Genomic DNA, 12591 nt, shown 5'->3' on the forward strand with positions numbered 1-12591 from the left:
CGTGAGAACAGTGTTTTTGGTCGCAATAATTCCGAGAACCATAACTGTGCATAGCTATAAAGCTGTGTCTTCGCGCGTGATAAACGCAAATACATTGCCGTATTAAGTAAAAAATTTCTTCGAACAAGAATTCTTTTGCGCCCGAAAATTGCAATATTTTATTGCTCTTTTCGAGTTTTCTATGGACTCAAAATCGAATTGTACTTTCCGCGAAATTGCAGTTATCAGTATTGCACTTATCGGGGTTCTACTGTATACAGATACCATTCAGTAAATATTTCTCTTCGTGACTCCTCTTTCAGCGCCCTGAAAAGGTGAAACTATAGAGCGCATTTCAACTCGACGTAGCCGAATGTGTTTGTGATATGTGAATGATAGAAGAAGTTTAATTGCGGCAGCAATGCTAAACCTCTAACATCAGTGCGCAAACCACAAATTGTGGAAGTAGCTGGACCAAACACCCAACAAAGGGTTTATGCGTATATATATATTTATATAAATATTTCCTGGACAGGTTTAGGTCGTCCTACAAAAAATATTATATAATGAAAGAATTGTCGCTACTTGAAAACATTCTCCCTTATAATGTTTCGGCGTTGGAATGGAGGCAAACGCTTTCAAGCTATTTAAATTATACCCAACAAGTTCTGATCTGAACGAGGTCGCAAACTTCTGAGTTTAAGTTGTGTATCACTTAATAAACCCCAGGGAATTCAAATTGCGCATTATAGATAGATATAAATTACCCAGGCCGCTGTATTAAGACGATGCAATTGCGATGAACAAAGCATTTATTCCTGCTTTTGAATGCCGACAATGATTGCTTTTCACAATTTTATCAAGTACAGTAGGTTCTGTTTTTATGCGGCTTTTTTTTATGCGGTTTTGAAATAGTGCGGTTTTTTTTTTTAAATTACAAAATGCATGTCGACCTATCGGGAATTGTGCATATAAACAAGATTCTAAGCCAGCTAAGCAAAAACTCATCACAGATTACATCAGAAATGCTAACCCTACAAGTATGGAACCGCCTGCATAACTATCTAGATCAGACGTGTACATTTTCTCAAGTGACGAAAGTGATTTTACGCCAAATCCTAAACGAACGCGCAGCATGTGGGTATTGTCTGATTTTATTTCTGACTTAAATTTATTTTTCGATTCTGACGTTTCTTAAATAAAGATATAATTTTCAAAAATACAATATTTTGTTTATGCGATTTTATTTAATTATTTCAGATTCATGCTATGCGGTCTATGGAACGTATCTATAGTTATAATATGGGACTAGTGCCCTTTTTTATACGATTTTATTACATTATTTCAGATTTATGCGGTTTTAGCACTTTTGAAACGTATCTATAGTTTTACTATAGAACTAGTAGCTTTTTTATGCTGTTTCTTGCGGAACGTATCTACCGCATAAAAACAGAACCTACTGTACAATTAAAATCAACCAGAAAATGGAAGCCTGCGCGACGAAGTGCAAATTTTTGTAAATTCTTACTTCACTACTATCCTGTTAAGTGAAACTGACATACTGGTATTTTATCAGTTATCGAGCCCCTATCAAATTCCGATGCGGAAAGCTTATCCTAATCTACCTAAAAAGTGTAACCCTTTTCAAAACTACTTAATGCCAACTGTCTAAAAGATAATGACGCAAAAAAAATTGCCGTTAAATGTGAAAATCTTTAAACAATTCTAACCTTTCGTATCTGACAATCCAGTTAACTCGCTCTATTTGACAATATATTCGAGAATAATTCTTATATATTAGTTTTACTGTAGAAACGCATTACCATTTAATTAAAAGTGGGGCCAAGAGCCATTCAATATAGCATTAGTTCGTAAAATAAATTTCTGCTTTGTTGCGAACTCTAAAATTGGCAATTTTCATTTTCAAATTGCCTTACAATTTATTAGAACGATTTGTGTGCATGGAGTTTGTTGAAAACGTGATTGGTTAATATTATTTAAATTATAAATTATTGATTAAATCTCGTAATTTTTCACACTTGCCTGAATTATTATGTTAAGTTTCCAAAGGAATTTTTTTTAATTTTAGGCACATCATCATTTCTATTTGTTGAAAAATATTTTTATTAAGTACAGGCTGCCTGATAGAATCGTGACTGACAAAATTCAACCTTAGAGGCAAAAAAAAAAAAAAATGTGACTAATCCAAACTTATCGGTGGTGAAGTTGAGGCAGTTTTAAGAAAAAGTGGTGTTAATGCGTCCAAAGACACGATTTCAGGACGCTTGCTTGCAAAAGACCTCAAATTCCAGAGAGCATTAAAAAAACCGCTACACTCATTATCATACATTGAAGAAAGAGTTGCATGGGCTAAGGCCAATTCAGAACGGGGTTGGGCAAACGTAGTATTTACGGACGAATACTTTTGATCGAATAGTTACATACCTATGTATGACCGTTCTGGTCATCCACTGCATCCACTTAATATTCATATTTGGAGCTGCTTCTCCAACAAAGGATTTGGTCGTTTATTTGTGTTTACCGCCAACTTGAATGCTGTTTTGATAAATAAAATTTACCGAAAGGCATTGTTAGCGTCAGCTGCGAAAATTTTTGGAAGAATTAGCCAATCTTGATTTTTACAGAAAGACAACGATTCCAAGCATCGAAACTGAAGGTGTGTAGAGGGAAAACAGCAAAATGGAATTGATGATTAAGTTGGATTGTCCTTCACACTCACTTGACGCTAACCTTATTGAAAATGTTTGGGCAATAGTTAAGAAAACAAATGTGGACGATCAAACAGTTATCATGGCAAATTCGGCAAATTTGGGAACGATTACCTCCACAACTTATGCAGAACAACCAAAAGTATGACTCGAAGCCATTATAGCTAATGATGGTGGCTATAGATTTTATTAAATATATTACGTATATTAACCACATATTAGAAGCCCATACAATACACTTTGAATTTGTCAAATAGTTTCCAAGTTATGGCTCATCTAGGTTGGCCAACGGCCTCATAGAAACATATAACGAATAAATCCCGACTCCGTAATCATCCTCCATAAAGCAGTTTTCGACAATTGTATACGTTTTTGTTTTATTTACAAACTAGCAAACCCCGCCCCCTTCGCTGGGCACACTAAAATAGAATAGATATGGTTTAGAACAGAAAATATATGGTTTTCATATTATTTATTTCTTTATTCTTTATTCAAGCGCTTTGGCATAAACAATATTTTTTGTTTTTCTATTTGTTTTTGAGTAAATATAAAATATAAATTGAAAATCAGGAAAAAAGAAGATTGTTTTTAAATTTCAAATCAACGCATATGAATAAACAATCGTCTTTTTTCCTGATCATCCATGAATTTTTCGTTTCAATTTATATGTTTTATTAAGCATTGGAGCTTTTTAACCATTATCCATTTATATTTTTCAAAAAAAAAAAACGAAAAAAATTGTTTTTTCCACGAACACATAATAATTTCATTCGGATTTCACATTAAATTCTCAAATTTCGTAAGAAATTATTCACTGTTCCAAAATCCACTCCAAAAAAATTCACAAACAATTTTTACATGTTGCACTTACGCTTTTTCCTTATGGCATACAAATCAGAAAGAAATATTGACACATTGTAACTCACACTGTCAATTTGACAGTTCAGTTCTGCCCCAAGCGTTAAAAAAGTAAGCGACATTATGGCTGGCTCAAAAGAACGCTGTACCCGTTGCCAGTGCTCCGAATTACAACCAAACTTTACGAAACCCATTTTCAATACTTACTTAACAATGTGTGTAAGTTTGGTTTAATTCGGTGCAAAGACACGGCGGGTCCACGTTTTGGCATATATTTCGAGACCCTAGTCATCAATAGGTATGAAAATTACCCCGTATTAAAGCACTTATCAACAGCTTTCATTTGATATCCATATTGTACAAACACATTCTAGGCTCCACGTTTTGGTCTCTATCTCGAGACCCTAGTCACGGAGCGGATGGAAATACTCTGAACTAAAGCATTCACCAACAGCTTCCATTTGATACCCATATTGTACATACACATCCGAAGGTTACCCGGGTCCACGTTTTGACCTATATCTCGAGACCCTATCTACCAATAGGTATCCATACTATACGGAAACCATCTTCAATACCTCCTTAACAATGTGTGTAAGTTTGGTTTAATTCGGTGCAAAGACACGGCGGGTCCACGTTTTGGCATATATTTCCAGACCCTAGTCATCAATAGGTATGAAAATTACCCCGTATTAAAGCACTTATCAACAGCTTTCATTTGATACCCATATTGTACATACACAACCAAAGGTTACCCGGGTCCACGTTTTGACCTATATCTCGAGACCCCAGTCACGGAGCGGCATGAAAAATACTCTGTACTAAAGCATTCACCAACAGCTTCAATTTGATATCCATATTGTACAAACACATTCTAGGGTCCACGTTTTGGTCTCTATCTCGAGACCCTAGTCACGGAGCGGCATGAAAGATACTCTGGACTAAAGCACTCACCAACAGCTTCCATTTGATACCCATATTGTACATACACATCCGAAGGTTACCCGGGTCCACGTTTTGACCTATATCTCGAGCCCTATTTCCAAAATAAAATATGATCCATGTTACTCGTGGATGATGTAGCTTTCGAATGGTGAAAGAATTTTTAAAATCGGTCCAGTAGTTTTTGAGCCTATTCGTAACAAACAAACAAACAAAGTTTTCCTCTTTATAATATTAGTATAGATAAATAACTTGAACACCGTGCATTTGTTTAACATTGTGCCACATTTGAAATCGCACTTTTTTGATGTTCTAATTATTATGTAATTTATCATATTTTCGAACCAAGAGCAGTAATTAGGATTTTGCCAATGCAACAGTAAATGAAATCTCAACCTGAATGGTTGTTACAGCCCAAGAGCATTAGTGCATCTCAGAGTCCTTTTAGTTCGGCAGCTTTTAAAGCAACAAAAGTAGTAATCATGTATAATGTACTGAAAGTATTTTTCGGAATTAAAACTTATCATCCAAATTCTACTCAAAGAAAGCCAATATTGTAAAAATGCAAAAATGCCAATATTGTAGTTATCAGGTGCACTGCAGCAGAAGCAGGAAATGTCGCCTGCATATACACTCTATGCTCATCATCTTTTCTTCTAGAAGCGGCCAAACAAACTTCAAGTATTGTTCTTTTATCTTTTTTTTTGGGGTTTTTTTTTTTTTGACTGTGTAAACAACAGAAATAAATTAGGTGAAATGTGCATTCCATTCGTTTTTCATCTTCCGCCATAACCGGATGAATCCAATGAACACATGAGCCCAGCACAATGGAAATGTTTCGCCCATAGTGGTATTGGGTATATTAGTACGTGGAGAGATGTCATTATGAAAGCGTTGCAGTACGGAAAACAGTTATTTTTGATTCGCTGCAAATTACTTTTGAATGCGTTGCTTACATTGTTATTTTACCGGGCTGGAGGTACAACAATTGCAGAGAATTGTCCGACTCTCGTCCGTTCGGGCAGCGAATGTGTAATATAGAATATGTCTTCTCTATACAAATACATACAATCCACTCACTTACCGTTTTACCATTTGCCGCAACTGCTGACGAAACGGACTCTACATATGTGACGGTTTAATAGCTGTGTTTGAAGAGTTGACGGTGACCTTTAAACATTCGGATGTTCCGCTAAAAACCAATAAACAATTTTATATTCAAACATGCACAAATACGGCTGTATAACTTATTAGTTACTCTATCCTGAACCAGCTGATTTCGAATTTCCAAATTTTTCGGAGTAGAAAGAAAAATTGGTTTATAAATTGCATAAACATCATATTTTTCAAAGCTGATCATCGGCTCAAAATAAGTAAAGTTTTATCGAAAATATTAATATTATAAGTATTTTAACCAACTGACAAAATGTCATGTCATGTCAGATTCAACAAATAATAATTAAATGTTTACGGAAACGGAAAAAATTGGCAAACGGCAATAATTGACTTAAGTAAAAAACGCATATCAAATAGGATGCTTTAACCGACCCCAAAAAAATGTATCAGCTCGGCATTCAATTGTTTACATCACAGAGAAAATAAAGGTTTACCAATGTACACGTTTTTTAAGTGTTACAAAAAACCGACGTGTAATAAACAAACAAATATATTTATTTAAAGGGTCTTCCAAGATTCACGGAAATATCAAACAGTAAGTCAATAATACTATCTGACCATTAGTGGCGTTTAAGGCAGCGACGAGGCCAGGGGTCGAATCATCACATCCGTATTACGATCAACAACCAGTCAATTGCTGTAAATAGTTTTTAAAATATTTTTTAAGTGAAATGGAAAGCCTGTGTACCACAATTAAGATGAAATAAGAAGATAATACTCTTACAAATAAATTTTTTAACACACTTTTATTAGGTCGGGTTGTATGTATGTATGTATGTATGTAACGGAATCTTTGAGCTTAATTTTCACTGGCTTCTAAAAATCTGATCGACTTGAAATTTTGCACACCTATCAAGGACCGATGACAATGCCATAATTTGATAAAAGTTTTCCATTATCCTTATTAGGATTGCCAGGATTAATATTTTCTTTTTTTACCTGTGGGCAAAAAGTAAGGTGAATTTGGTTGTAAAATGAAAAATCTTTATTTATTCTTGTAAATCAGTTTCATCCCCTTCAAAACAATCCCCTCTCGATGAAAAACACTTATGCCAACGATTTTTCCAATCCCCGAAACATGCCAAATAGTCCATTTCCGGTATAGCCATCAGCACCTTCTTCGATTCAGCTTTTATCTCCTCAATCGACTCGAAACGCGTTCCCCGGAGTGGTTTCTTGAGTTTTGGGAATAGCCAGAAGTCACACGGACCGAAATCAGGCGAATATGGTGGTTGCGGAACGATATGCGTGGAATTTTTGGCGAAATGGTCACGAAGAACGAGTGCAGTGTGAGACGGTGCATTATCGTGATGCAAAAACCAAGAGTGGTTGGCCCATAATTCTGGTTTTTTTAGATGAATTGCTTCACGTAAACGACGCATAACGCTCAAATAATATTCCTTATTAACAGTTTGGCCAGGTGGAAGGAATTCATAGTGCACTACACCACGAAAATCGAAAAAAAAACTGGCCAATGGAATGGGGTAGCCGTTTCTCAGTCTCTCTCCACGAAATAAGTTCTTCATCCCGATTACTTCTTTATCACGGCCGATAACTGCATAGCTTTAGACTCACAGTCGATAAGAAAGGAATTAAATATAACACGAATATATCGAATCATTAATTCACTGACTGCAATGATACCAACAATTTTCATTCATAATAAAAAATAGTTTAAAAAAAAAACTAAAAAACACGCCTTTTTGCTAATCGAACTAAAAAGTAGAAAATAAAAAATAGTTTAAAAAAACTAAAAAACACCCTTTTATTGCCAATCGAACTAAAAAGTATAAAATAAATTTTAATGACAAAGAGACCTATAATGAAGTAATAGCAAATCGAACGATCAGTCATAGTCAACTACCTCAGAACAGAATTATAACAAAAATTAAGATACAAATAGAATAATTCAAATTAGAGTTAAAAGCGTGGGATGCATTTTGCTTCACTTTCATAACCTTCTGTACATACGTAGTTGCCAATAGAATGATTGTAATATTTACTATATAAAGCATCCCACGCTTTTAACTCTAATTTGAATTATTCGATTTGTATCTTAATTTTTGTTATAATTCTGTTCTGAGGTAGTTGACTATGACTGATCGTTCGATTTGCTATTACTTCATTATAGGTCTCTTTGTCATTAAAATTTATTTTATACTTTTTAGTTCGATTGGCAATAAAAGGGTGTTTTTTAGTTTTTTTAAACTATTTTTTTTTATTTATTTTTATCACATACATACTTCCTTAATGACCACTTGTTGCATTTATCACATAAGAATTTTTCGTCAGTCATAAATACTTAAATACTAAAGAAATAAATAAAGTAAATAAAATAAAATCCAAAACAACTTATCAGTCTTCATTGAATACTTATAACTAAAATTGAAAATTGCAGGTACATAATCAAAATTCGAAAAATTAAAATCTAACTCGTTTATGGAGTCGAGTAATTAAGTAATGTTTTTCTTCCATTAAGTGCCAATAATGTTTGATTTTATTTTACTGGCGTTCTGCTTTTGCTCCTTCAGTAATCTCATTTCTATACATACTTTTATTATTTATTATTTTGTTTTTAACGGGTGCTTTGTTTTTAAAGAGTTTTATGCGAAATCCAAGCAATTCACTCAACTTTAATTTGATTCCAGTCTCAACATATTGCGAACAAAAAATTAATTGCCGTCGTTCTCCGTTTTCGGATCAATTACTGGTTAGGTATAAAGCTCAGGTTGTCACTTATTTAATTACACTTTTTATTCATTTATTTATGCTGCTTTTGCAAATCTGGCAACATAAATGGTTACAATAGCGAAACGGAAATTTTCCCTCTCATCCTGTAGTAGGGGTTGGACATTCGCCTCCCCCACTTTCGTATTCCATACAAAAGTATTTTAATTAATGCTGTAATTTATTATATTTCTCTTCCACAGCCAAATGATATTTTTTCTTTTTTTGCGAACCTTGTGTGCTACTTTCATTTATTTATGTTTTCCATTGCAGGGCTCGGAGTACCTCGAGGGATACAGCATAAACATAACAAAGTCCTATAAGAAGCACAAATACTGTAAACCAAAACAACGCATATTTGTTGCAGAGAGTATTGGGCAATCGGACCTTGAGCTGCCAGTGCTTCATGAAGTGGACAACAATAATATCATCGAAGGCGCAGCGCGCAGCAGTCGGAGTTCGGCAGCCACCGAAATGCAAGGATTAAGCAAAGCTCAAGGCTACAGTAGAAGTTTTGCGACAACTTTTTGGTATGCGAGCGCTTTCATTGTTCTACAGCGGCATAACCGATGGTCCCTAACATGAAGCTCCTATTAAGCGCTCACAATTTCACATCTTCATTTGACCAGCCGCCTGACGCTAACGTTATTATATGTCCTCCACTCCACCCAATTCTCCGATGAATTATGTAACTGCATGAATTCTTCGTTTTGTTTGTTACCTTAGTGTGTAGTAAGTTATTGATTATTTTTAATATTTTTACAATCTCGAATTATAGACTTACGAAAACCATGATAGCACTGCGACGCTGCTCGTTAAGTGCACTCATACCTACATACAATACAAATATTTATAAACGCAATGTAGCGATAATGATACAATACGCTAAAACTATAAGCATTAAAAATCCGTGAAACTTAAATGGAAAGCAATAATTAGTTATCGAATACTCGTTTGTAACTCGATATTTTACAGATAAGAGAGTACTCGTATTTAGTGTGTAAAATCGTTACTTTGCATGTATAAGTAATATAATATTTGAAGATGGCGCAAGCATACAAGTAAAGGTAAATCTAAATACTCAAATAAATAACAAACAAAAAATAGTATTACTTTGTGTGCAAAATACTCGTAAATTATACCTAACTAGAAACTACGTATCTGACGTCAAACCATAAAAATAATTGTCGCAACTGGATTGGTATGTATGTTAACATATGTATCTATGTACATACATACACACTCGTACATCCAATATATATTCTTCCAATTGACACTAGGCACAAATTATTTACCTATAAAAAACTTCTAAGCAATATTGTTAGTTAATATGCATTTCTTTTTTTCTGGCGCTTCGTTTTAGCCTCATTAAATACATCTTATTATCTCGATATCTTTATGCCATATGTCATACGTGCATATATTTTGATACTATTATAATATTTTTGTTAATCAGAAAATATTTAATGAAAGCAATCTCCAAAAGCTCTTTCGATTCAAAAGTGGCATATATTTATGGCTTTTCTAAAAATTCAAAACTCGAAACATACCTAATTTGAGTAGTTAGCTTGGCAGTAGAGCATGGCATTATATGAGATTTTCATCCAACTAAAGTATTTCAAATCGGGGCCTTCAATTTCAAAGTTTGGAAATTTCGAGGAAATGTGCGCTTGAAATGCAAACAAGAATACTTTAATTGAACTTAACCAAAATTATCCAATTGAAAGCGAGTATTATCGCGAAATCTGGCTTAAATAGTCAGTAGGAGCCATTTATTTATTACTTGCACGAGTATTTTTTAATAATAACCAAATTATCTCCAAGGTAAATATTTTATGTCCATTGTCAATAAGGAATTCATTAGTCATACAATATAATATGCTATCAATGGAATTGGTGCGTCTGATAGGATAGGTAATATATGTAGGTTAATTTATTGAAATAAAAGACACGAGTTGAAAAAGACACATCTCAGTATTAAAAGGTTAAACATTTTCCATCAACACAACGTATGAACACTATGCTGTATTTGAGGCGTTTATGAGAAATACCGTTAATCAATATTTGGCGTTGCATTTTTACTTTTTCTGGTCTAAGTACTCAGGTTTAAAGCCCATGAAAAAACATTTCTGCCAAGAAAAATCTTCTTGCCATATATCGCTCAAAGGTTGACATAAAGCTGTATGTACAAAAACAAAAATAGAGATGCACATCACAAATTGCAGCAAAGCTCAATCAACCGCAAATTACACCTAATCCAATTATTCCAAGCCGATTTTATTTCGGTTATTACGTTGGAATGGGTCGGCCGAAAATAATGTTTTTAATGTTTTGCTAAAGCATCACACTCTTGTTTAAAGAGACATTCATTATTTAATATTAACTATAATAATTTTACAAAAACAAAAATTAGTCTGCGTTGTTTCGCTCAAAAAAGGCCGAAAGCAGAAATGTATTGTAATCACCCATAACTACCATTGTTTCACTCATATTCTCATATTGACATTTTTTAATTCAATATCTCATATTTGCTGTTATCTGCTACTTTCTTGCGATAACAATTAACTACCAGTATTCCTATCATTTAACAGTCAAATTGTCAAAGCTTAGAAGGAAAAGAAAAATACCCAACAAACCAAACAAAGAATATTTTTCTATGAAAATCCGGAATTGACTAAGTTTCGTAAAAATTAAGCAATCGAGATTTGTCGAATTAAATTAGATTACACATTTTAGATAAATTTACAATTTTTCATGTTTTCATTAAATTTAGTGCCTTTATTTCTTATAGAAAGCGAAAACGTAAGTAAAAATTGGCAAATTCGGCTCTTATTTCAAGGTATCCTTGTCCCTCAAGACCTAGTTGGCCTAGGTGTTTGGGGGTTATACGCCCACCGTCCCTTTAACTATCGACCGCATAGAAAAGTTTTCAACTGTGCTAATTAAGTAAAACATTCTACTTTTTGTGTTAATATTAGGGCAATCAACCTTTTTGATTAATATAAACTTGAAATGCATTTGATATGACATAGTTTTCTGAAATCTCCGACGTTAATACTCAACAGCATCTCAGTAAAAGAACTAAGCTTAAAATTCACCTTTTTTTTGCATAGAATTGTTATTTATTATCAAGCTGAGAAATTAGTAAATCTCCACTTTATCTCCAATGGATATCTCTAATTAAGCCATCCATAATTGGCGCGTACACCCTTTGGGTGTCTGGCCGAGCTCCTCCTCCTATTTGGGGTGTGCGTCTTGATGTTGTTCCACAAATGGAGGGGCCTACAGTTTCAAGCCGACTTCGAACGGCAGATATTTTTCACAAAATCGAAATTTTTTTTCTTCACTCATCTTATAGTAAATCATTTCAAGAATGTTGTGTCAAAATTTTAAGTGGATCGGAGCAGAACTCTCAAAGTTATAGCCTTTGTAGGCACTCTACCTCGAATGCGGAGCATCGATAATTTTTCAGAGTCATTTTTTCAAACGCGTTTTTCCCGAAACGACTTCTTAAAAGTCGGTGCCAATCACAACTCCGAAACTATTCAACCGATTCTTTTCAAATTTGGCACACGTTTTCTAAATCAAAAATACCTCCCCCCCCACACTGTTTTTTTTTTATTTTTTTTTTAAGATTGTTTTTCACTTACAAATATGGCGAAATTTTTCGCCAAAAATGCTCGTTTTACGTTTTTTTGCCACCAAAACTACAAAAATGAAAAAAAAAAAAATTTTATTAATGTTGGGGGGAGCATTACGTCATACTTTAACTGAAAAATTCGACTTTTTTAGTTTCAGATGATTCTACGACGAATGCCGATTGGCACCGCAGAGCACCTCTCGAAAAACATATCTCCAAAAAAACTCTGTCATGGGCTTATTTGTCAATATTTTATTATTAATATTTTTTAAAAACTTATTGAAAAGATGTACAATAACATGCAACTGATTTTATTAAAGTATCTTAAGCCATATTTCTGTAAAAAATTCAAAACAAAAGTGTTTTTTTTTTAGCGCTAAACCCTACTACCCCCTTAAGGAAGGTTTCTAATACAAAAACTAATTCAAATTGTTTGAAATAAGAATCCTTTTTATGCAATAAATTATTTGTATTTTGGTTTGAAGCTCACAAATCCTGAAAATACTTATCTGGAGTTCTAGTTTAAGGAACTATCGAGAC

General features: G+C 33.8%; 1 protein-coding gene across 1 annotated transcript in view; it reads left to right on the forward strand.

Annotated features, from left to right (window-relative positions):
• The window catches only part of LOC129240339 (MOXD1 homolog 2), a 170572-nt gene extending 160830 nt beyond the window's left edge, over positions 1-9742 (forward strand). Inside the window, exon 10 of the mRNA XM_054876085.1 lies at positions 8685-9742. Coding sequence (XP_054732060.1) covers positions 8685-8996 — 312 coding nt within the window. The 3' untranslated portion in view covers positions 8997-9742. The remainder of the gene's footprint in view (positions 1-8684) is intronic.
• Positions 9743-12591: the final 2849 nt, after the last annotated feature.

The sequence above is a fragment of the Anastrepha obliqua genome, chromosome 3 (assembly GCF_027943255.1).
Source record: "Anastrepha obliqua isolate idAnaObli1 chromosome 3, idAnaObli1_1.0, whole genome shotgun sequence".
Taxonomy (NCBI): domain Eukaryota; kingdom Metazoa; phylum Arthropoda; class Insecta; order Diptera; family Tephritidae; genus Anastrepha; species Anastrepha obliqua.